Source organism: Moschus berezovskii, chromosome 22, assembly GCF_049115385.1.
Source record: "Moschus berezovskii isolate FMDL1 chromosome 22, NW_MosBer_1.0, whole genome shotgun sequence".
Classification (NCBI taxonomy): Eukaryota; Metazoa; Chordata; class Mammalia; order Artiodactyla; family Moschidae; genus Moschus; species Moschus berezovskii.
In genome coordinates, this window is record NC_142481.1 from 45111341 (window position 1) to 45136828 (window position 25488).

Sequence of the window (25488 nt, forward strand, 5' to 3'; positions counted from 1 at the left end):
ACTTGCCAGTCTTCTTGGTTCACGAGGCTCTTTTCTCATTAAATCTCTAATGAATCCTCTTTGGGGAATGCTGACTCCTGCATCTCAACTCAGGGACCTTCCCCCAAGAAGCATCATGAACAGAGGTCACTGTCCGCCCCTTTCCCGACAGCCTGGGAGCGCCCTGAGGCTGGGGCCCAACTCCCCCATCACCACCTGACCCTGGGCTGGGTTGGATGGGCACACGGACACCAGCCCTGAGTCTGACCTTCAGGGTAGGGTGCGGAGAAGACTGGAGGAGACCCTGAGCTCAGGCAGTCTTCAGCTGGGGAAACAATCCGCCCTGGGGAAGAGAAAATGGAAGAGAACACTAAACCGCCAGGAGAGACCCTCCTGTCCTACTTCGTGCCTCTCCCATGCCTTGCTTCGAAGTGCCCGCTGCCTCAGTCTCCCCACCTGCTGCAAGCAAAGCAGTGCAGGGGACAGAGACCTAAAGAGCTCTGCCTCTAAGCCCTCTCTGGGCATGATTCCTCCCAGGGCAGGAAAGGCCCCCAGGGCCTGCGAGATCCCTCCTCGCTCAGGTGACTAGAGAATTTAGCTGCAGAGAGGTGAGCGGGACCCCCACTCACCCCCGCAGAGAGGTGAGCAGGCAGATGGAGAGGCACCCCCACACAGAACTCAGCAGGCCCTGCGGGGCTCATGGCCTCGCCCTGCACCCGTGGAGCCCGGCAAGGCATTGTTGTTGAGTCCGGCTCCCGAAGCCACTGCCCAGAGACCCCCACCAGTGAGTCCAGCCCTCATCCAAGGTGCCGAGACCCTCCTTCCTCGAGGCTTCCTGAGAACAGTGCGAGGTCAAGGGGGCACATCAGGGCAGGGGAGAAAGGGGAGGGCTGGCTGGTGAAGGCCCAGCCTGGAGCCCGGAAGAGCCCTTCTGCAAGGGAAGCAGCCCCAGCCGACCTCCCCCACACCCCCTGAAACCACAGCCTGGCTTCCGGAGCCGCAAACACAGGGGCTCAGTAGCCCCTCCCCATGGCTCTCCCCCCAAGCCCAAGTGCCCCCATTCCTAGCCCACCCCTTCCCTTCACAGACTGGTCTTCCAGAGCCAGGCTCCCCTGGGCACAGGCAGTCGCCGTGATGGAGCCGAGGTCTACAGCAGCCACATGCCCCCCAAAACCCAAGCCTCCCCTGTGATCTTCCCCAAGGCCTCCCCTCACCTGTCTGCCATCCCACGGACAATGAGCTCCGTCCCACTCACCCCTGGCCAACGCACTCCTCCAGTGTCTCCTGAGGCCCTCTTTGTGGCTGTGAGATTTGACTTTTCTCGGTTCCCCAAACAAGCCCCACCCTTCTGTCTCCAGGCTCAGCAGCCTAAGAGCGCTGCCTACCTCTCCACCGCCTAGCTCCCTCTGCCTGGCAAACTCCTGCACACCCTGCAGAGCCAGGCTGAGCAGCCACCTCCTCCAGGAGGGCTGCCCAATCTGGACACAGAGCCTGCACTTCCCACCACAGCACAGAAATCCTGGCCTGTCACTGCCTCTCCCAAGGCCGGTATCTGGCCACACACTGCCCCGTTCTCAGGACCCAACACTGCCTGGCACACAGGGGACACTCACACCCCAAACTCACAAACTGAGTCAAAAACAGCCGGCCCTGAACTGCGGAGCCTGGGCCCCAAGCCTGTTGTCACTAGTCCTGTCTGCATGAGCTTTGGCGGGTCACCTGATTCTCAGGTCTCCCGACTCTCACCTGAGCGATGGGCACAAACACATTACCTGGCTCCCCGGTCTGTTTTGGCAGTGAAATGGCCTAATGGCTATGAAAACTCCTTATAATATCCAGAAACTTCTCACGAGAAGGGGGCTGACCCTGCAGTGCTGTTTCTACCCCAGCCCAAGGCCCCCGCACTGCCATCCAACGGGTGTTCACTGGGCTCCTGCCCACACCAGGTACCAGGTGACGTGCTGAGCTACGACAAACAGGATGAGTGCAGGGTCTCCATGAGCCCCTGCTGTGGGGAGGGGAGAGACTAGACGCAGCCACACAAGCCCCAAGAGGCGAAGAGACGACAGGGTGGGCGGGGGCCCAGCTTCAGGCCAAGCGACTGTGAACCCAGGAAAGCCTCGTGGGCGAGAGGCACAAGCTCTGAGACCAAACAAGCAAGAACCCCAGCTCCACATCACAGGGGCTGGGTGACCTGAGGCACGTTAATTAACCTCTCTGGGCCTCGGTTTCCTCATTTGCAGGATGGACATGTGATGGTACCTAAGGCCCAGGGGCCTGACCCAGAGGCTGGCACTCAGGGAGTGCTGTTTCGTGGGGCCACCCCAGAACAGCACCCTCCACACAGGAGGGGTGGGCCGGAGAAACTGATATCACTTTCATTTCATCATCTCCAGCCCAGAAAAGAGAGAGGGAGGTGGGCCTTGCGGGGCAGGAACACAGCTGAAGACTAGGGTGCCTGCGACAAAGACCTCACAACAAAACCTCACTTGCCATCAGCCCCCAATAGGTAGCTCCTCTCTTCTCTCGCTCCCCTGCCAGAAAGCAGACTGGCAAAGAGATCCCATGGTGCCAGCCCCTGTCCCAGGCCTGCCTGGGAGGTGCCGAGGCACCCCTTCCCCAGGGAACCTGGGCAGCGGCTCCAGGGAGTCTGGGTGTTTCAAAACAAGACGCTTCCCCATTAGGCCAGGACCCCATTAAAGTAATGCCTCCAGCCAACTTCAAAGGGTTCCTCCTCCCAGAGCCAGATGGAGGCTCGAAGGAGATGCCATGCAGTACGGCTCGGGGAGCAGGGATGGGCAGACCCGGGGGTTCCCTGGCCCGCACAGCAGGGAGGTGGGTGGGAGGCAGAGTCAATCTGACTACTGCAGAGATGGGGAGACTGAGGAAGGAGGAGGGGCTGGCCTGCCCAAACCCAGAGCTCCCCACTGGGTGTGGCCAGGAGAAACGTGCCTCCAGCACAGCTCTGACCAGGGACGCACACCAGCATCTGGGCCTGTTTGCTCACCGGTGTAGGGAGGGGGCTGCACCCCAGGATCCTGGCCCTCTCCCCGCTTGGCCAACCAGTGACAGCAGGAACCCTGGACACAAGTCGGCTGCACCTGAGGTGGTGAACTAAGCCACTTCCAAGGGCAAGGAGGCCTGGGTCCTGAAGACAGAGGCCTTCAGCCGGTCCTCTAGGTCCCAAAGATGGGGGGTGGCACCACTGCCTGCATCTCCCCTGGGGGCCTCCTGATGCCCGAAAGCCAGCTCTGCTACGCTGCCCCCACCCACAAGTGGCATGAGATCCCCCTGGGTCACGGGCATGCCCAGCTCAGCAGAAAGCGAGAGGAGGCAGGCCTGGGGGCCAGGACCCCGTCTGAGGACCAGGGTGCCCGCAGCAAAGGCCTCAGTTCATTCCTTTTCTGTCAGTCACAGCTGCGGGGCAGCTTCCTTCGTGGTCCAGGGGGTGGGCAGACAGGGGCACAAACAGGAGCAGGGAGCAAGGGGGTGGGGGCTCCTGGTGCCCCTGTCTTCTCCTGAGCCCGAGGACCCTTGAAGCAGGAAGGGGGGACTGAAGTGGGGAAGCACTCTAAGCAGAGGAGGCTGCGGCTGCTGCGCAGGTCAGGGGCGGGCCCAGAGTTTAGCACAGAACTAGAGGAGGAGGCAGGATGGCGGGGGCCGTGGGCAAAAGCCAGGAGAAGGGATTTAAACGCAAACGGGACAGGAGGAATTGATTGATCTGTGTGTTAGGGGGACGCAGGAACCCCACGGGCCTCTTCTCCAGGCCCAAGGTCAGCCGTCCCACGCCCTCTCCACCCAGGGTGGGCTCCATCTATCCCCCAGCACAGCACTCAGTGCTCAGAAAACACCCATGAAGCAAGACCATCGAACAGATGAGCAGAAAAGACGACGCTGGGCGTCACGGGAAGAAGGGCCACCAGAGAGGTGACTTTCCGCCGTCTTTTGGTGAAATGGTGACTTTTCACAAAGAGGGCTCATTCAGCCCACCCCTGCCCAAGGCTCGTGCCCCGCCCCACCCTGACACCTTGTCCTTCTAGAGGCTTGCAGTGGGTGGGGATGTGGGGAAAGGGGCGCGTGGGGAGCAGAGGTGCCGCGGCCCCGCAGGCCTGCGCCGGGGACTGGGCAAGGCCCCGGCCGTGACGGAGCCCCTTGTGAAATCCTGGGCCATGGCAGGTTGAGCCGGATGTCGATGGCTGTGAGGTGGGCACCGGGCCACCCCCTTTGGAAGGTGACGGCAGGAGGAGCCACAGGTGGGCGAGTGAAGACTCCACAAGGAAGCCTGGGCTGGGAGGCTGGGGCAGGGCTGCCGGGCCCCTCGGGCAGAGCAAGGGGGCTCGCCACTGCCAGGAACACCGAGGCCTGAGTTTGCTGGTCTCGGATGCCTGGGAGGCATTTTTCAGGCCTTTAACTTCACCAGCAACCTGCCTGGGTGCTGCCATTTTACAGAGGAGAAAACTGAGAAACCCAGAGACTGTGACTGCCCAAAGGGCTACAGGGAGGCCCCCAGCGACACCCTTCAGCAGCCCTGCCCAGCCTCCCCTCCCCTCCCAGCTTCCCTTCTATAAGGATGCCCACCTCCCACCCAAGGCAGGACGGGGGAGAGAGCCCGAAACACAGCTGCACGACACGAGTAAACAACAAACACCTCCGTGCGGGGAGCGGCTCCTCTGCCAGCCGTACCGTGCACACTGCTACTGCTGCTAAGTCACTTCAGTCGTGTCCGACTCCGTGTGACCCCATAGACGGAAGCCCTGTCCGAGCTCCCCTGTCCCTGGGATTCTCCAGGCAAGAACACTGGAGTGGGTTGCCATTTCCTTCTCCAATGTGTGAAAGTGAAACCGTGCATACCCTTCCCTCTAATTCTATGACTCCCCAGCACGTTGGGTACCATGAGTGACCCATTTCATAGATGCAAGAAACTAGCTCAATCCCCTGCTCATCTCACACACGGCCAGGAGACGGCGGAGGGGGGACTGAACCCAGGCCTTAATCCAGCTCTGCCTGGAGGCAGGGGGCTGGACCCAATGGCCTCCAGAAGACCCTGCTTCTCTGGCTGCTGTTCCGATACCAAAGCCTCACTCACTGAGCCAAACTACCTCCCAGCTCTTGACTACTGAGGTCTTTTTAAGGAAAGGAAACGCCGTTGGCACTTCCCACTCATCCCTAAGACCCGACCTCACCAAAGGCTGGACGTGGCCACACTGACTCAGAGACCCTGCCTGGGGTGACCCCTCTTCCGGCTTCCTCAGAGACCCTGCACTTTCCCAGCCGAGTTAAGCGTCTGACCTCAGCCTAGGCAATGAGACGTGGATAGCTGCCTTTAGCTCAGTGTAAACGTGCCCATAGCAGGAGAAGAGAGGTGAGGGACAGGCCGCCGGCCACCCCTTGATGACCCGGCAATGCTGGGATGGCAAGTCATGGAAAATGCCAAGGGCTGGGTCACGCACCTCCCCACGGATGCAGGACACCGGCGCATGTCCTGCAGGCCCCACTGGGGGGAGAGCTCTGACTCAGCCCCGACCACCCCGAGGTGGGGGCAGACAAGACCCCCTGCCAGGAAGGCTCGGCCCCACCAGCCCTCCAAAGCCACCCAGAGCCCGTTCGGCTACGCTCCCCCCACCAGCCCCTCCAAAGACGAGGCACAGCGTCCCGACCCCCACGCCAGGCCTCCCTGAGAGGCAGCGCACACGAATGGATGCCCCGGGCATGTCCCCGCCGACTCCCTGAGCGACCCAAGACAAGACCTCGGGCTTCCCCTCCACAAACAGGGGCAGATGACACTACCACACTGGGAGGTGGGGGATGGAGGGGGTGGGTAGGCAGGGAATGGGTTAAACCAGTAATTACAAACTGTAAAGGGGCGCCCGTCCCCAAAGGGCCCACAGGAAGCATGCCTGTCCCCAGACCCACTCTGGGCAAAGAGGCCCCATGACTGCCCTTCACCGCCAACCCCCACCCCTGGGAAAATGCTCGCCAGCAAACAGTCACTTGTTTTCAGTGAATTACCCTGGAGATGCACAACCTGAGAGCCCTCCTCCCCCACACCCGGAGCCACAGGAAAACTCCAGGAAGCCCAGGGCCCGTCTGCAGCGCTGGAGGCCCGCAGCCGGGTCAGAAACGGGGGCACTCAGATGAGCCTCCCAGACTCCGCACCCCCCTGGACACCCACACTTCCTGTGCAGCCAATCCCACTACACTTCCTCTTAAGTCTCCCCGTTTCATTTCTGTGTCTTCTTTAGCCCTGTCCAAGCCAAAAATACATGCATGAAGTCACAGGTCCTATTTAGAGATTTTTTTTTTCTTTTCTGAATACATTAAAACGAATACCTACATTTTAAGCACGTTCACCCACATGGCTAAAACCATCTGAGGAGCAGGGCCCCCACCCTGAGAAACAGTGGTCTAGTCACCCCTCACGTCGTCCACTTGCGTGTCTGTGGCGGAGAGAGCCGGTAACAGCCCACAGTCGCACAGCTATTGCAGGCAAAGCCAGTCTGGGCTGCGGCCGTCCATCCAGGCCTTGGGGCCAGGGGGTCTGTCTCCTGGAGGTCCAGCCCAGGCCTTCGCTTTCTCTCCCCCTCCCTGTCCTCTCCTTTAAGGGCTGGCCAGGGGGAGGAAGCCCGCAGGGCCCGCTGTCCTAACCCCATGTGATGACATGGACAAGAGACGCTTGCTTTGCCCCGTGTCTGTGCTCGTTTGGATGAATGGGCAGAAAGATCCAGAAGGACCCACTCCCCACGGTCCATACTGCTAGTCCCAGAGCTTTGGGTTGAGAGGACTGGGAGGGAAAGAGAGACTGTTCCATCCATTTTCTTGAGGCATCTTGGTTCTTTGTCTCTTGGGCATGCATCACTTTCAGAGTTGATTTCTTTTTTTTTTTTTAATCTAAAATAAATTCAACTGCTTTTCCCCCGTTCACTTTTACTTTCACTGAGAAAAGTAAAGTGTACTTGTACAACTACAACCTTGAAAAGAAATGTGGACACCTGACAGGCTGGGGTCATGGCAGTCTAGGTGGACCGAGCCAAAGGACCACCACCACAGTCCGAACAGCAGCTTCTTATCAGGCTGAGACAAGCAGTGACCTTGTCCAGGAGCCCCCACACCTGGCCAGCCAAAGCCTCCCCTACCTACAGTCCAGATCATGTCCATCCACGCCCCGGCCAGACCTGCCTGGTGGGGAGGGGTACTGCCCAGGGGGCCCCAGGCTTCTAGGACAGATGCGCCCCATCCCCTCTGCCCTCTTTACCTGGCTTTCCTCCAGGGACCCCCCAGCAGCTGGGCCAGGGTCAGAGCCCGCTCAGAGGTGACCGTCGCCTGCCCCTCCTTGGCCAGCATCCAGACTCGCACACGTGAAGGCTCCTTCCACCGGCTACCTAATGAGAATGACTCACATCTGGACCCACAACTTCCTGCTCTGGCGGTGGGAGCAGCAGAAAGGCTAATGTTGAACCCTCAGCTCAGCGCCTCTCGGGGTGGGGAGTGGGGGGCCCTCTCCCAGCCACAGCAAGAGCCCTTGACAGGAGTTGGGGGGAGCCGTCAGGCCAGGCTCCTGGCTCCAATGACCTCATGGAAATTGGAAGCTTCAAACTGGAACAATTTTCATAAATTAAAAATAAAACAAGCACCCAAAGCCTGCATTAGAAGGCTGGTGACCCTGGCTGGAGGCAGGGGGCGAGCAGAGCCTTAATGAGCAAGTAGAAGCAACAGAAGCCTGCCAGGGAGTCTCTTCCTGGCTCCGCCTCTCACACAGGGCCCTGAGCCTCAGTTTCCCCACCCACACAGCGAGGGGGCCTCATCCCTCTCTGAGAGGTCAAAGGTCTCCAGTCTGGCTTGCTGCCTCTCCATCTCACAGCTGCCCCACCGTGCTGGGGCCAGGCCACGGGCCGAGGTCAAGGCCCCAGCTTGGAATCCCTATTCCAAAGATCCCCCAGAGAACCCCAGCTCCCCTGTGTCCCTGGAAGCCACGCATTGAACTCCAGCTTCCCTTCTGGAATGGTAGGGTGCTCAGCAGTGAGGTGGGAGATAGGAAGGGAGCAGGGCGCAGAGACGGCCCCAAACGGAGGGGGAAGCACCTCCTGGTCCACAGGGAGTCCCCTGAACATGTGACATGGGGACCTGGGGTCATTTTCTACCTTGTATCCTGACAGTAAGCCCTACTGTTCAATAACAAAAAAGGGCGTGCTAAATCGCGGCAGTTGCGTCTGACTCTTTGCAACCCTGTGGACTGTAGCCTGCCAGGCTGGAGCGGCTGCCATTTCCTCCTCCAGACAAGAGAATGGAGCCCAATTTTCCCAGCTTCGCCCTCCTCAGGCCTCCCCTCCAGCTCCTTCCTCAGAGGAGGTGCTCTTCCCTGCCGGCCTGCTGCACCCTGAGCCCTAGTCACTGGGCACTTGGCACCCTACCCCTCACACCAACAGCGAGGTCCCAGCAGGCAGGACCTGGGGTCAGCATTTAAACACTGACTCTGTGCTCGGCACCATGCCCAGCCTCAGGAGGTAGTCCTGCTATCACGCCCACTGCATAGAGAGAAAACTGAGACTCAGGCTACTCACTTGCCCAAGCACACACAGCTGAAAAAAAAAAACAAAAACAACGGGAAGAGCCAGAATTGAAACTCAGGTCTGTCTGACTCTATAGCCAGTGCTTTCAATCACTCACATCATGACCCTCCCCAGTGGCAAAGAATGGCTTCCCTGAAGACAGGCTGCTCCTGCTGGAGAAACTCCCCCCCCCCACGGCCCCCGCAACCCCAGGGAGGGGCAGCTGTGGGCTTCCTCAGCCTCAGGCAGGGAAGGCTGGTTTTCCTTCACTCAAGGCCCCAGGCACACAGCACAACCCTCCCCTCTCTCTCACTCCGCAACAGCCCCCTCCTCCCCGTGGGCAGGACCCCTCTCGGGTGCTGGGGACACAAGTGTGACTTGGACACAGCCCCTGCCAGGCAAGCTCCAGGCTAAGATGTGCTGACCAACGACATGGCACAAAGATCTGGGAGGGGCATCCTTGAAGGCGAGATACATGGTCCAGAGCTCAGGGGAGAGAGACCTCACCCACCCAGCGGAAGAAGAGGCCCCCGAGAGGGTGCCTCAGGCCAGGGAGATGGCCTAGTCCGTGCCTGGCTGCTGCGTGGGAGCCACCAGTCCCCACACGAGAGAGTGGCAAGGCCATGAAATGGTGGGCAAGACGGGATAAAACTGCAGCAAAAACAAGGCAGACACAGCTGGCAGTCGACCAAGAGACAAATAACGCTGAGCGCTGAGCAAACAGTTTGGCCCCAGTTGACAAACCCAGATGTCAAGCCCTTCCCCCTAGGGAAGAAACCCCACAGCACCCCAGGCAGATGTCTGGGAGGGAGTGCGGATACTGAAACCATCCATACGAGAGTCACTACACCCCAGAGGAGCCCTGAGAAGGCTCCGAGCAATCAGGCTGGTGATTCACCCTCAAGACAGTCCCTGGTCCCTTGAATATGGGATGAAGAGGCTGAGAGCTCTGCAATCAAGAGTCCCCATCAAGTGACCTTGGCCCAGTTACATGACCTTGGCCCATCGTAAAGTCAGAATGACATCATCCAACGCCTTGGGAGGCTGTGAGGTTTAAGTGAGAAGTGTGCACAGGGCACACAGTAAGGGCTCAATTATAGCCGAAGACAAGCAAGGCCAGACAGAGGGTGTCCTCCAGATCCCGGCTCTACTGCATGCCTGCCCTGGTCAGAGACCTGCCATGGCTTCTTGGTGTCTCCTGAGTCAAATCCAGGCTCCTCCGCTTGACCCACCCGCATGCCTGGCCCAAGTCATCTCTGCAGCCTGATCTCCCGTGACCCCACGATCCAGCAGCCTCACCCTGCGATGCCCTGGCTCAGGCCTTCCTGCCACTTGGGATGGTTAAAATGCTACGCATCCTGCCAAGACAAGGACAAATGCCACCTTTCCAGAAGCAATGTCCCATCATCACCTCCTCTGGACCACAGGACCCTCCTTAGAGGACATATGCTGTCACATTCCTTCTGTACCTTCCGCTTCCAGTAACAGCTCCCTGTTCCTACAGGGAGCCCGCCCTTCAGGGGCGGGCTCCTGGTCAGTGTCCACTGGGGAATGGGTAGGTAAGTCAAAATGCTCAATTCTGGGACTTTTGTAGGAACTCAATGGAAAAAAAAAAAGATGCTCTCATTTCACTAGGCTGGGAGAATAAGAGCTGGAAGCTGCTGGGGCCACGGTGGTAGGCAGCCCCAGTGACCCTTGCCTCCTGGTGCCCACGCCCTTGTATGGTGTCCTCCCACATTACCTGGGTGACCAACAAAATACTGTAGACATCACGTGCTTGCCTTCTGAAGTCATGAAAGATACTGCGGCTTCCACCTTGCTCCCCCTGGGATTACTCACTCTAGGGGAAGCCAGCCAGCATGCCGTGAGGACACTCAAGCAGTCCTGTGGTGAGAACTGAGGCCTCCTGCCCACAGCCAGCATTGACCTGCCACCCACACGCCTGAGCCACCTCGGAAGCGCATCCTCCAGCCCCCGCCAAGACTGGACTGATGTCACGTCACTGCACCATCCCTTCCTGATCGGGAGTGGCAGGGGGAGGGGGTGACCTCTCTTTCAGCAGACCACCCCATTCCCCAGCACCAGGCAATCAAGAGACCTTTGTGATATTTCTGCCAAACTGATCTGCCCCCAGAGTCTTCTAACAAGAATGCAGAGCAGAAAGACAGAGCCCACCCTCTGTGCAGACAGCAGCACTCAGCCTGGGAGGACAGAGCAGTCCGGCCCGGTACTGGCATCAGGTCTCCTGGCTGCCCCTCCTCCAGGCCCTCCTCTGGGCCAGGGGGACCAAAGTGAGATCCCCAAGGAGACAGCCTCGCTGAGGCAGGCACAAGCTTGTGGTCCCCTCACTCACCCTCCTCCCAGATGGACTTTTCACACTGCTGGGCTGGGGCCTGAGGGGGGTGCATTCCAGTGCGGCGACTCACCTCCGGCGCCTCTGCCTTCATCTCTTCTCGGTTGACTGCAGACTCAGAGATGTGCTAAGATCCCTTCCCTGCCCAGGCGGGAAACATACGGAGATGCTCTGGCTCACTCCTTCACTTACATCCTCCAAGTTACAAGATGGAACAAGGGCCTTCACTCCTCATCAGTGGTGGTCCTAAGGGGTGACCTGGGGTGAGCCACCAAACCACTCCAAAAAAACCACATGTGCTAGGAAGTAAACAGCATCAGCTCCCTTCGCCACCGTCCCGCCTGTGTAGAGATCCAAACAGCTGCTGCTTGTCCCGGGTCCAACGCCAGACAAGGAAGAAAGATGAACAACCCTGCATCCTGTTGCTGGCACAGCCTACCAGAAGGCAGGGGGCTGGCTCCCATGACCCCCGCCCCCGGACTCAGCCTCTGCCAGGCCTCTGGGACAGGGCTTTGGATAAGGAAAGGGGTAGGCCAGGTCACAGTGTGTTGAGCAACTGTAGAGAATCCTAAAAGAACAGATGTGAAAGCAACTGCCCTGCCAACCAAAAGTCTTTATTTCCTTTGAAAAACTTGGCAGCTGGGCTATACCCGCAGCCGCCTGTCCTTCCCTACACCCTGCCTGGTGTGAACCACTGAGGGCCAGGGAGAAAGACCACGTCCCTCCCTACAGATCCTGGGGAGCAAGTTATGGAGATGCCACAAGGTGAAGACAGACCCGTGTGTACAGCTCCACCTTTCATTTCACAGCATCACAGTTGCACATACACGTGTGTGTGTGTGTGTGTATTTTTTTAACACAAGAAAGTCTGAAAGGATATGCTCCAAATCTTAGGAGTTATCACTAGGGGATAAAATTCAGCACAGTTTTAATTTCATACTTTTCCTGTTTATGCCTGTTTTCCAATTTTCTCTAATAAAAATATACTACTCATGTAATTAAAAGATTAATAGGGAAAAGCAACTACTATGTAAGAAAAGCAGGAATAAGGGAAAACAATGGCCTGAGACTGGAAGTTCTCCACTCACCCAGCACCACTTATAACCAGGTGAAAATGGAAAGTTTTTACGATAATGAAAAATACTACTATCTCAAAGCCATTGAAGATTACAAAGAGAGATTGTTCCAGACAATGCAAGCCTCCCAGAAGTTTGCAGATTCCTCTCCAATGTGCTCTTGCGGTGGCAGCAGGGCGGGGTAGGCGTGTGCTGTGCGAAGTCGCTCGGTCGTTTCGGACTCTTCACGACCCCATGGACTGTAGCCCGCCAGGTTCCTCGAGCCATGGGATTATCTAGGCAAGAACACTGGAGTGGGTTGCCATTGCCTCCTCCAGGGGTGGGGGTAGCTGAAGCTAAAGCAGATCAAGGCTAGAGACACAACTACCAATTTATAGGAGGTCTGGTGGATAAAGAATGTGTAAATCATTATAGAGAGCTCAAAAAAGCAGAACATCTGGCACAAGAGAGACAATGAATATCAACACTACCGATTGCAGGAGACTTGAGAAAGATAGCAACCCATTAAAGATATCCTTTTACGTAAATTTGAATTCTGATTTTTAAAACTAAAATATTTTTTAATTTTATTTTTGACCTGTATGAAACAATTGGAAATCTGAACACAATACACTGACTGGATAGCTATAATTTTAAAGAATATTGCTAAGTTTTAGATGAGGAGATAATACTTTTTTTTTTTTTTACTCCTTCTAAGAATATAAAAAAGAATACTTCCTCAGTATTGTAGGTTCAGTTCCAGATCACTGCAATAAACAAATATGTCAACAAGGTGAGTCACACAGGTTTTTTGGTTTCCCAGTGCATATAAATGTTATGTTTACACTAGATTGCAGTCTGTTAAATGTGGAACAGCGTTATATCTAAGAAACGTACATACCTTAATTTTAAAATACCTTATTGCTAAAACATGCAAACCATCATCTGACAAGACAAGGTGGTCACAAGCCTTCGATTTGTTTAAAAAAAGAAAGAAAAACACACACAGAATTTACCTACAAAGCACAATAAAAGGAGGTATGGCTGTACTACCATTTTCACAGATGAAGTGATATGAGGTCTGGAAGGGGGAAGTGTGTGGGAGCAGAGATGACTCCAGGGTGGCCGAGAGCTGGAAGCCGTGGCATCTAGGGGCTGAGTACGTGTGGGCAGGCATGCTATTCTGCCTTCCTCCGTGGGTGTTTAGTTTCTCCACAATGAAATGCTGAAGCATGGCCGCTGTCAGAGCTCTGGCATCCGCTCTCTCATGTGAGTCTCAGTGCAGTATCATTTCCAGCCCCTTCCTACAGATGAAAAATGTCCCCCCACCCCCAGGGAGTCTCAGAGCTGGAAACACAGAATCAGCCTCAGCCCGGCTCCCTGGAAGGGGTGGGGGAGAGCTCGCGACCCTGTCCCCCACATCACAAGGATGTACTCCTGGCCTGACCCCCAAGCATGGGCACAGACAACCCCAGGCCCCTCTGTGGAAGCAGAACAGGCTGCGGGGTTACAGGCGCCACCACCATGGACCAGCCCGGAACACAGACCACCTTCTCCTTCGCCTCCACCCGCCTCCCCCACAGGAGCTTAAAGGCTTCCAGTACCAGCCTGGACGGCGGCACCTTAACCCCTCTCCTGGCAAAGCTCTCCAGTGGGTGCCCCTCCCTGTCTCATCCTCTGACCGCAAAGCAGTTTATGGAGGAGGGGGTTGCTCTCGGCGCCCAAGACCTCCACGCCCCCAGACACAGCCCTACCACAAACCTGCCTCCAGCCCTCAAGGTGAGAAGTGGACCTGTCTTAATTCACCCTACAGAAAAGAATCCCAAATGTGTACAAAGACTTAGCTATGGGCTCCTTAGCACAGAGATCTAACTGCAGAACCACTGGAGAAAACCTAAGTGTCCAGCAAGAGCAGGGCTGAGAAAATCAGTCAGGGTTCCTAGCGTACGAAATGCTGGGATGAGCCCAATACGTGTCTGGGAAACCCAACACCTCTATTCCCAAAGCCTGGGAGTAAGCGGGACAGAATAAGAAATGTTATACTCATTTTTTTTATTCTTGTCACATTAAAAAAAAAAAAAAAGAAATCATCTGGAAAGACAACACCAAGGCACTAATGAGTTAAATTAATGAGCACAGATTCTGGTTTATCTCCCCCACTGAACTGCTTAGGTTTTGTGCTTTTTAATAATAAATGAGAATTATTTCTGCAATTAACACAAGCCATCTGAAAATAAGAAATGAGCTGATCCTCTCCTCCTCCCCAGGAATGCAGCTCAGGGTCTTGGCCCAGGAGACAGAAGGGACCTGACTGTATGGGACTCTCCTTCAAGGTCACCCTGCCTCTCTGAGCCTCAGTTTCCCCATCTGTCAGACACCAAACCCACCAGGCGAGCCCCTCCAGCCTGGCCACAGGGCCTGTCCCCGCCCCTGTGAGATGGAGACAATAAGGCACACCCACAAGGCCACAGGAACGATGCCTGCCCAGGCTCCCTGCCCCACTCCCTGTGGACCAGTGCCCTCACTCCCAGCCTTTGCTCATTCCTCTGCCTCTTGGCATCAGAGGCCAAACGTGGAGTGAAACAGTGAAAGAAAAAGAAAGTGAAGTCGTTCAGTCCTGTCCGACTCTTTGCGACCCCATGGACTGCAGCCCGCCAGGCTCCTCTGTCCATGGGATTCTCTTAAGCAAGAATACTTCAGTGGGTTGCCATTTCCTTCTCTAGAGGATCCCGACCCAGGGATCGAATCCGGGTCTCCTGCATCGTAGGCAGATGCTTTACCATCTGAGACACCAGGGAAGTCCTATGACCACACCCCCAGACTCCCACCTGATGTGCCAGCCTCCAATCCTCTAACCACCCTTCAGGGGGGCAGTACAGCTCCATTATACAGAGGAAGACCCAGAGACTCAGAGAAGAGAAATAATCACCCACCTACATACACCAAACCAATATGAAGACTGCACCCCAGGGGCCCTTCTGGGAGTTCCTCATGGGGTATCAGCAAACCACCCTGTACCCCTTCTGAAGAGCCAGGAGCAATGCTGAGGCTGCAGGCAAGATGGAGGGGAGACTAGGAACTTGGTAGGACACAGCAGGCGGGAGCTACACACCTTCAGGCTCCTCCTCCGCCTGCCTGCAGCCCCGGGCCTCTCCCCACACACCTGGCAGGTGCTCAAGTGTAGGTTGGGCCAAGGAGGCACGATGCTGCACCCACTGCAAGGGGGAGTGGGTGGGGGAGGGGAGAACCCAGGTGGGGCATCAGGAGGGAGGGGAAGAGCCCCAGCCTCCGGGCCTGGCACCCTGGGATCAGGTGTACGCTGACACTCCCCTCAGACAGCAAACTCAGAGCCCCCAGAGGCCAGAGGGGACATCAACCAGTGAGGCAGGCTGGCTGGGCACCAAGGCAAACTGGAAGCTCTGTGTGAGGATGCTCTGCTGCCAAGCTTCACCCAGTAGCTGTCACAAAGGAGTGCGGCCAATGCTGCAAGTCTTCTGAGTTATGAAAGGAAACCAGAAATCTGGGTTTTTACAGAAACAGACTCACAGACCTGGAAAACAAATGTACAATTCCCAAAGAGAAGAGGGGGTGGGTAAATCAGGTTTATCAGATTAACGGGGGGGCTTCCCTGGTGGCTCAGTCGGTAAAAGAATCTGCCTGCAATGCAGGAGATCACCTGCAATTCAGGAGACTTGGGTTCAATCCCTGGGTCAGGAATCCTCTGGAGAAGGAAATGGCAACCTACTCCAGTAGTCTTGCCTGGAGAATCCCATGCACTGAGGAGCCTGGCGGGCTGCAGTCCTTGGGGTTGCAAAGAGTTGGACATGAATTAGCAACTTCATTTTTTGTTTGTTTGTTTTAGGATTAACAGATACACACTGCTATATATAAAATAGATAAACAAGGATTTTCCGCACAGCATGGGGAACTATATTCAATATCTAGTAATAATCTATAATGGAAAAGAATCTGAAAAATACATACATATTAAAATTTATATATATGACTACAAATATATTACATATATATAACTGAAAAAAAAATCTGAGTTTTTACATAAATCTCATGGTTTCAGATGCTGGCAATTAATCCAAAATAGATTTCAAGCAGTTCTCCTATAGGTTCTCTGGACTCAATGCTGTGTGGCCCTGAGAAAACCACTTAACCTCTCTGGGATTCAACTGTCATCTGTAAAGTGGAAAAATAGCCCACGGTATTGGAACATGGAGAGAAGATACACTTTGTCCATATTAATGATAATAAAAAGCAACAGTAACAATAGCAGCTAAATTCAATGAGCACCGGGCACAGAGTAACATGCATTAATGTGGTTTCATTCAAACTATTAGATAGGCATTCTCTTAACTTTGTATTTGGAAATAGTTTCAAACTTTCAGAAAAGTCACATGAAAACTACAAAGAATTCTCCTATACTTTAATTCAGATTTGCCTATTTGTATCATTTTTGTCTCACTTTTATTATCTGTCTATACATATGTTTCTCTTTAATATTTGAGAGTAGGCTGCTTATACAGTGAGCTTCTAAATACTTCAGTGCATATTTCCTAAAACCAAGGCCCTATATTTGGTCCTTAATATTAATTTGGCCATTTAATATTAATATACTTTAGTCTATAAGTGTGAGTCGCTCAGTCGTGTGTCTTTGCAACACCATGGACTGTAGCCTACCAGACTCCTCTGTCCATGGAATTCTCCAGGCAAGAATACTGGAATGAGTTGCCATTTCCTTCTCCAGGGGATGTTCCTGACCCAGGGATCGAACTCAGGTCTCCTGCACTGCAGGCAGCTTCTTTACAGTCTGAGTCTAATCTACAGTCCAGATCTAATTTTATCAGCTGTCCTAATAACGTTCTTTATGTAATTTGTTTCAGCACAGATTCATATATTGCATTTGGTTGTCATGTCACTTTGGTCTCTTTTAATCAGGAGCTGTTCCTGACTTTGGAGATAAGTATTCTTATTCCATCTCCTTTTTATTGATAAGAAACTGAAGTTCAGAGAGGTTGAAGCACCTGCCCAAAGTCACACAGCTAGGAAATGTTAAACTTGGACTCAAGCCCAAGAGATTCCCTCCAGAGTCTGTTCTTGTCCTCTAGGCATAAAAGCTTGTAAATACTAGCCTTTGTTGTTAATAACTGAAAACAGTACCTCTCTCTGCAAACAGGTGGATGGCTGCTCAAAGCCACCTCACTTAGCAGGTGGTCATTAACTGCAGGGGTGGCCTCCTGTGCACACACTGGCTGGACCTCCCGCTGCCAGCTCCCCACACTAGGCAGTGGCCCTGGCCCAATGCCCACCCAAACCTCAGAGGCCCCATTTAGCTCCCTCTATACAAGCCAGGCAGTGTAGAGCAGGGAGGACCACGGCCCCTGCCTTTCTTTTTCCCCTCTTAAATTGACAGTCAAGGTTCAAATGCCCATGTCCAAAAATCTAAGGAAGACAAATACCCCAGGTGCAGAGCCTGAAATCAAAAGGGCCCCGAAGCCATGCCCCTGGCCCACAGCAGCCCTGGGGTCACTTGTCCAAGAGGGGACTGAGCATGTCCTAACATACATAACAGAGTTGACTGGAGAGAAGGGTTTATAGGAAGAGCAAGAGCTGGAGGTGGGAGTGGAGTTCTCACTGCAAGGAGCAGAGAGGACTCAGGACTCCAGGGCATCACGCAGCCTGTGTTACATGCAGAGAGGAGCAGGAGGCTGTGGGCTGATCATGCTCAGGAAATTCAGTGAGGACCCCCAGAGATGTGGACTCATTCACTCTTCTCTGGCCAAAGCCCCTGCCCCCAATTCCAACCCAGACCAGGCAGCATCAGCTTAGGAAATCACTCTCTTTGGCTCAGATGGGTGTGGCTCAGGGCTGGAAGCTGCCAACAACCTTGCCTCCATCACCTCTGGCTCCTGTCCACCCGCCAGCCAGGCCCCATCAGACAGCTCTCCAACAGTCAGTCGTGAGCCACAAGTACCAGCAGACCCGCAGCAGGAGAGGTGACGCTGCCAACAAGAAGCTTTGCCACAGATCCAAGTGTCGTCTACCGCCTGAGTTCCAGGACACTCTAGAGCTATTTGTGCTGAAATAACTCAAAATCCTGGCACCTTTCTTCTGCACACCCTATTAAAAAGTTTACAGACCTCACCTGCAAGCCCAATTCAAAGTTTCCGAAGCTAGAACAGCTCTTGAAACACTTCCAGAACAAACAAGAAAGTTTTGCTTTTTTCTTCACTACAGACAATGTTGAAAATACAGAAAGCATCAATAAATAAGAAAAGAATCTATTAACAGAGCCCCCCCCCCCCCCAGAGATATCACAATGAAGACTCCTCCATCTATCCTTCTGGACAGATGGCCTGCCTGCTCTGTGAGCCTCTCTCTACAGAGGTGTTTGGGACTAAACTGTAACCACTCTGTCACCCATCTATTGGCCAGCAGGTTTCCGACTGCAGGGACCACGTCTAACTCGCTTTTCTGCCTCCTGCCCAGGCAGGCCATTCAAGGCTCCCTTGGTGGAGTTGCTATGGAGGCTATGTAAGTCTTTATCCCCCCATTCACAGTCCCTCTGAGCCCAGTTACAAAAGAAGGAGTTCCAAAAGGTAGGGTCAGTAGCAAAACCCCAGAGCATCCCCCAGTGGGGGGTGGGAACAGGAAGAAGGAAGAGTTGAGCAGGTAGGTGGACAGGAAATGTTTCACTCCTGAGGGGGATTTAACGGGCTCACCCGAGACTGCCGGGGGGTGGGATCAGGCTTCTAATGGGTACTGAGACTCCACCAGAACCAGGCCAAAACTGGACAGGAAGACCAGAAGGCCAGGCCCTAGTCCCCACTCCAGGCCTAACTTGCTACAAGCCCTTTGAAGACTTCCGCTTTCCCACTCGTAAATGGTATTGATCATTCCTGTCCTAACTCACAGGATCAAATGGTACAAGGGACATGCCACAGCTCTGAAAGCCATCTGGCCTCAGAAATTAGAACTCTCTCACCTCTTCTCGCCTTCCTCCATAAAAGACCCAAGAACAGCCACACTTATAAGCCCGAGGGGATCAAGGGCTGAGGAAGATCCAGCCACTGAGGACCCTAAACATTCAGCACAGGGGGAGGCAGATCCAAAAGGCCCCCTGTAGACCCAGTTCACCACTCCCTTGAGGCCTCCTCACTCTACCAGGGATCTGCCCCCACAGTTCCAGGTCCACAGTGGGACACGCTCCCCTCTCCTAGGAGGGCACCTGCCCACGTGGCTGAATGCCAGAGGCCCAGAGCCCCAGCTTGTCGAGTCCCCTCAGCTTCACACCCTGAGACCACGGCAGTCCTGCTGCTCACTCATTCTTTCATGCATGTTTCTGTTGAACATCATCCTGGACCAGGTCTGAGGCTTCAGCAAGCCATGAGGCCCTGAACCTAAGGCCAGTCCAGATCTGGCCATTCCAGACACAGCCCAACCTCTAAGGGCACCCGTGGCCCTCACCTTAAAGGCTCCACTTGTAATGAAAGGGCCCCGACTCTCATTCTCCAGCTTTGGCTCTTGGCCGTAGAAAGAACAAGTGTTCTTGGCCTTTGGGAAAGGGGATCCAAGACATAAACCAGGAGAGAGAACAATGAGAGCCCACACTGAGAAAGCCTCCAGCACTTCACCCCCAACCAGGGATGGTTAGCTTCCCTTTCACGTGAAAGGTTAGGTTTCTGTCCTGCCAGCTCTCCATCTACACACCGCCCTGGCCCCCCACAGGCAAGGGGGTCCTGCTCACTGCTGGCTGTAGCTGGACGGCTTCCAACACCAGCCCTTAGTCTTGCCCTTACCTGAGTTTTCTCTGAGTTATTTCTTACTTTAAACAGAGTACATTGATCTTCCAGGGGGCCCTGCCTTGTCAGAGCCTAGGAAACCCGACAAAGCAGCCCCTCTTTACCATCATAAGCCAATGGGCATTCCAACACAGCAGCCGGAGGGTGCCGGACCCGGGGGCACAGAGCCATGCCCCTCAGTGAGGTCTCAGTCTCATCCGGAGAGTGGAGTTGGGCCCCTGTTCCTGCGCTGGGGTCCTGCCTGGGCCAGGGTCTTCCCCGCAGTACCTGACGGAGGGGGACATCTGAGAAGACCCACCCCAAGCTCGGGCCGGAGAAGGAGCAAGACCTAGGTGGGCGCGGCTCCGCGGGCAAGCTCCTGGCGGGGGTTGGGGGTCGCGCCTCTCCCGGCGCCTGAGACGGGAAAAGGCAGGCCGAGCGCGGGGCCCGGCTGCAGCCGCCCCGGCCCACACCCACCCCTCCGTCCGGGCGCGGCCCCGGCGGGCGGGAGGCGAGGAGCCGCAGACGCGCCCCCGCCGCGCGGGGGTCCGAGGAGCCTACCGGGGCCGCGCGCCGCCTCGGCCAGGCCGGCCGCGCCTGTCCCCGCCGGGCGCCGGCGCGCGCTCACCTGGCGGCCCGCTCCGCTCCGCTCCGCTCCGCGCGGCTCCCGCGCCGCCGCCCGAGTGGCCGCGCCTCCGCGGGCCGGATCGCGCGCTGCGGGCGGGGGCGGCGGAGCGGCCGCAGGCGCCCCCCGCTGGCCGCCCGGCCCAGCCCCGAGCCCGCGACCGCGCGGCCGGGAGGGGCGCCGCGTGCCGCCGCCCTGCTCGGTTTCCCCCAGAGAGGCTGGAAAGGCGCAGACATCCCGCGGCCGGCGCCCGCCTGCCCACCCGGGAGTGGCAGCCAGCGGCCGGGCGCCCTGGGAACGTGGGCAGGAAGGAAAACCCCCTCCAAACCCGTTTCTTCCTCAAAGTCACGCACGTGTCTGGACGCGCCAGGTGCAGCCCCACCCCCGCAGAGGGAAACACTTTCTAGCAAACTCTTTCAGCTGTTTCTGCTCCGATGTCCCACCCCACCCCCACTAGCAACGCCCGTTTCTAGAAGGATCCATAGACTGTGGTCTGGTACCCACAGATGAGGGAAACGAGTCGCAACCTACTGTTTCATTCAGGCCTTCAACTCCTAGGGGGTCCGGAGGTCTGAGTTGTCCCAAAGCCCGCGCAAGTCTGGCCTTTATTGACCTTCTTTTCTGGCACCAGGAAAACCAAGCCTCCCTCAGAAAGTAGTTGTCCTCAGAAAGTAGGTGTCGTAACCCCGTCATGACCCCAGTCACCGCTGCCGACAACCCAGGGTGGGGCCCCAGAACTGGCAGCAAAAAAAAAAAAAAAAAACAACGCTGTCCTGTTTCCGAAGTACCAAGGCTGGGAGAGCAAGAAAACCCTCCTCTTGAGTCACCGCTGGGAGGGACAGAGGAGGCTGACTGAAGGGGTAATCAAGATCAGGAGGGCATTTAGCTCTTAGACCTGCATGAGTTTCTCTTTCCACTTGTCCAAAGCGCCCTGATGCCCACCATGGAACCTGGGGGCTTTCGTTTTGCTGAGAGGGATCAAATGAGCCCCTGGTATCCCCAGAGGCCAGAGCCACACAGGAAAGATGCCTAGGAGTCTGCAACTGAATGAACCCCAGGTGATCCTGTGACAAGCCGGTTGATGAACTTTGGTCTACTGGGGACCGTGTGATGGAATCCTGGAGTCAGGTACCCGGAGGTAACCCCACAGGGAAGAAACCCTGAGTGTGCCACAAACTTGACCCCACAGTGGACTTAGAACCCAGCCCAGAGGCCATCTACTTTGGCACTATTAGGAGGAATCAGATGATGGGACGCTGAAGGTGATGTCCATTTCAGGTGGCGGGTGGGAAGCTCCCAGCTGAGCCTTCTGTCCATCAGCAGCAAGCCCTGCCTCGTTCCCCAGAGACAGGCTGGGCACCGCCTTGGGCTCCCACAGCCTCTGGGTGTCCAGACGGTGGCCCCTGGCCTTCTGGGCTGGAGCCCTGACAGGTCACTGCTGCTTCCCCAGGGCTCACAGGCGAAGGTCTTCCTAGCGGCTGGGACTTAACCTCCACAGGAAATGGAAAGCTGGGGCAGGCAGCTCAGACCTAATCCTCAGCAGAACCAGCTCAGGCTCCGTGCCCGCCACCTCCTCCAGCCCCTCCCCCGCCACCACTCAGGAAGTGAGAGGACCCACCTGTTTGCCCCAAGGCCTCAAGAACAGTGAGTGCCTCTGCCCTGGGGCAGTGTGTTCCCTAGAGAGTGAGGCGGGGCCCTGGGCATCCGATGACCCAGCTGGGGCTTGTGTTCAGCAATCTCTGCATAGGCCTTCAGCTGGAAGCCTTCAGCCCCTCACGGTGTGTGTGGGGGGGGGTTTGTGGGGGAGGGCAGGCAGCGATTCTACGACCTCCCGCCCTGTCCTGTGTGCATGTGTGTGTCATCTTTACGCAACTCTATGACCAATTCTCTTGACAGCAAACAGGAAAGCAGAGCCGGAGAAAGTGAGTTAACCGTGATGCCTGCCTCAGTGCTCACCAAGAGCTGCCAGGATAGTTCCCTCACCCCAGCAGTGCTGCGGTCACCTCAGCGGCCGCCTTCTTGCATCCTAAGTCCTCGGCCAGTGATTTGCAAGCTGTGGCCAGCATGAGAATTGCCCAGAGGCCTAGTGAAAACACACACTGCCGGGCCCAACTTTGAGTCCCGGATGCAGCAGTTCTGGTGTGGCCACCAAGAGTTTTACCTTCTACCCAGCTCCTGGGTGGGCTTTCCCTGGAGGCTCAGCCGTGAAGAATCCCCTCGGAAAGAAGGAGATGAGGGTTCCATCCCTGGCTTGGGAAGGTCTCCTGGAGAAGGAAATGGCAACCCACTCCAGTATTCTCGCCAGAAAAATCCCATGGACAGAGGAGCCTGGCGGGCTGTGGTTCATGGGGCCCCAGAGTCAGACTCGACTGAGCACACACGCACAGCTCCCGGGCGATGACGCTGCTGGTCCTCTGGCCAGCCTGTGTAGTAAGGCTCTAAGGCACTGGTCTCCAAATATGGGTGGATTCTATTCCCAGAGTTTCTGGTCCTGGGGTAGGTCAGTGAACATGCATTAGTAAAAACCCCCACATGAGCATAGTTCGTGTCAAGGATGGCACTTGAAATCAGAAAGGGAAGGAATGGCTACATCAATATAGTATTGGATGAATTGGCTACTACTGAGGCAGAATTATTATTGATACATAGCACCTCTTGCTAAGTTGTGTCCAACTCTGAGACCCCATGGACTGTAGCTCACCAGGCTCCTCTGTCCATGGGGATTCTTCAGGCAAGAATACTGGAATGGGTTGCCATTTCCTTCTCCAGGGAATCTTTCCAAACCAGGGGTTGAACCTGCAGCTCCTACGTGGTAGGTAAAGTGGATTCTTTACCACTGAGCCACCTGGGAAGCCCAAAAGGCAATATAGTATATTCTAAATTGTAAGGATAAATGGAACTCACACCATACTAAAAGAGCAGTAACAACAACAGTCAACCAATAGACTCAAGATCTTTGTGCATGAAAACAAACCTTACAAAAGAAGGTACTTTTAGTAATTTTGGAAGCCTGCATAGGAAGTCAAATCCACACTGAAGGGCTGTAGTTAAAAGTTGCACGTCTCTGTCCAGGTGAGTGGGTCTCCAAATGTCCACATCAAGTATCTTTGTGATTTTCATTATCCACAGTGTTGAAAACACATTTGTCTGAAGAGTCCCTCTAACTGCCCCAGGGGCAGTGTACCCCACCCCCCCCCTCCACAGGGCCAGCATCTGCTGCTAGAAAACCATCAACGTTTGTTGCCTGAATGAATTCCTGTGGTAGACAATAGTTCAGGGGCCTTGTTTCACGTGTGTACGGAGAAGATTCAAAAACCTAAAATAAATCACAACAGTAAAGTTATGATTTGCCTATCAGCAAACTCAACCCTTCTCCTTATCAGGCTGGGCAGGACAGCACACAAGTTTTCCGAGGTTGGTGCTCGTCATTTCAGACCTGGTCCAACTTCTTCACCCATTACTACGTGGAGTAGAGTCTGCCTTCCCAGCCAGATGGTCCTTGTTACTTACCCCTAAGGAAGAAGGAGCTTTCTTCTCGTCCTCACTCCCTTTAGCTGTCTTGCCATGGACAGATGCCCTGTGACCTGTGTATGGGCTGTGTGGATATCAATTTTTAATTAGAAAGGGGAAATGTACTTCACAGTAGAAAAATGAAACAATCCAAAGATAAGAAGGACTGAAATGCCACTCCCTGAGTTAACTCATTCTCCAGGTTTGGGATATAGTCTCCTACACCCTTCTCCTTGGTAACCCAATTTTACATTAGAAAACGCGCCAGGTCAAATCATTATGCTGTATTCTTTAGACTTTCACAGTGCTGAATGTCAGTTGTATCTCAATGAAATTGAAGGCAAAAGACTGGTCACAAAAGATGGTAGATTGAACCCGTTGTTTACTGCTGCCTCCTTAAACCTACTAAAACAGCAATGAAAGCATTTTTTAAGTCCCGTAAAAAAGAAGAAAATGAGAGGGGAAGTAGAGAATATGGATTTGGAAGGTGAAAAGCAGACAGACCAGTGGTACTGACTTGGCAGACATGAGAAACTCAATCTTCCCCTGGCAGCTGGGAAAACGAAGACTCAATCCCAATTATACTGGGATAAGCTCCAAAGTCTTGAAAAGTGGAAATGCCAAGTATCTCAGGAAGCAGGACAGAGCTCAAGTAAAGAAGGTAGTTTGAAAACCTGAGGAGCAGTGGAGACTGCCAGCCTCTCCCCGGCCCTGACCGCCCCTCCTCACTCACACAGATGTCTGCAGGGGTTTTCTCTGGAAAAGCTGAAACAAGTCTCTGGAATGGACCGCACCAAGTCCAGCTGTCAGAAAAGAGAAATTTAAAGGGCAAATTTATATGGAAAACTGAGACATAGCCAGCCTTGCCCTCCCCACACCCGCCCCCCCCCCCACCAAGCCAGCCCTCTCCCTCACTCACTCAGCTAGCTCCCAGGACGTTGGCAGCCAGACTCTTCCTCCCAGGCTAAAGGGATTCTGTGGGGGAGCCCCTGAAGACCCTTCCCTGACTCCCATCAAGCCTGATCACCCTGAGAGAAGCACACAGATGGCTGCCACACCGGGTCCAGAGTGTCCCACGAACTTGTTAGGCCCCATTTTTCACACACATGTAGGCAACGAGAAAACACCAGGAATCCAAAGAAAGCCTCTAACCCCGAAAAATAGAGTCCAAGACAACAAGAGGGAGGAAAAAGTTCACAGGGACTATACAGGCAAAAACTGTATCAGTAATATTTTCAGAGAGTCAAAAATTCGTCATAGCCATGAAATCAAATAGGATACTTTTTGATAAGGAACATCTAAGGGGGGGGGGAACCTCAAATGAAACATGATAGCTAAAATGAAAAGCCACTAAAACGGTTGGAAGATAAAGTTAAGCTGAATAAAAAGTCAGAGATGGAAAATAGAGAAGAGATAAGAAAATGAGAGATCAGTCCAGGAGACACAGTTATCAGAATAACTGTGGCGTTCTTAAGAAAACAGAAGAGAGAAGATAAAAAAAATGCAAGATTTTCCAGTAATAAAGGTCATGTGATGCCAGACTGGATAATATGAACACAAGGTTTCTTAGCACTAAAGCTCACGTGATGCTATCTAATGCCCAGTACAGCTGTTGGGAACAGAACCGCCG

The 25488-nt window shown here is 54.7% G+C and overlaps 1 protein-coding gene across 8 annotated transcripts in view; it reads right to left on the reverse strand.

Annotated features, from left to right (window-relative positions):
* The window catches only part of ADCY7 (adenylate cyclase 7), a 62514-nt gene extending 41498 nt beyond the window's left edge, over positions 1-21016 (reverse strand). The window contains exons 1-2 of one of the 8 annotated variants that reach the window (XM_088830258.1): positions 1235-1281; positions 248-322 (exon numbers count right to left, since the gene is read on the reverse strand). Coding sequence is in view for 1 of the 8 variants with exons in the window: in XM_088830254.1 (XP_088686380.1) it covers positions 19849-19915 (67 nt within the window). In the remaining 7 variants the exon portion in view is untranslated. Of the gene's footprint in view, positions 1-6; positions 168-247; positions 323-1193; positions 1370-19848; positions 19971-20351; positions 20504-20879 lie in introns of those variants that run through there. The other 7 variants (XM_088830255.1, XM_055412808.2, XM_088830254.1 and 4 more) reach the window with 7 other exon arrangements.
* Between the last annotated feature and the right edge of the window lie 4472 nt (positions 21017-25488).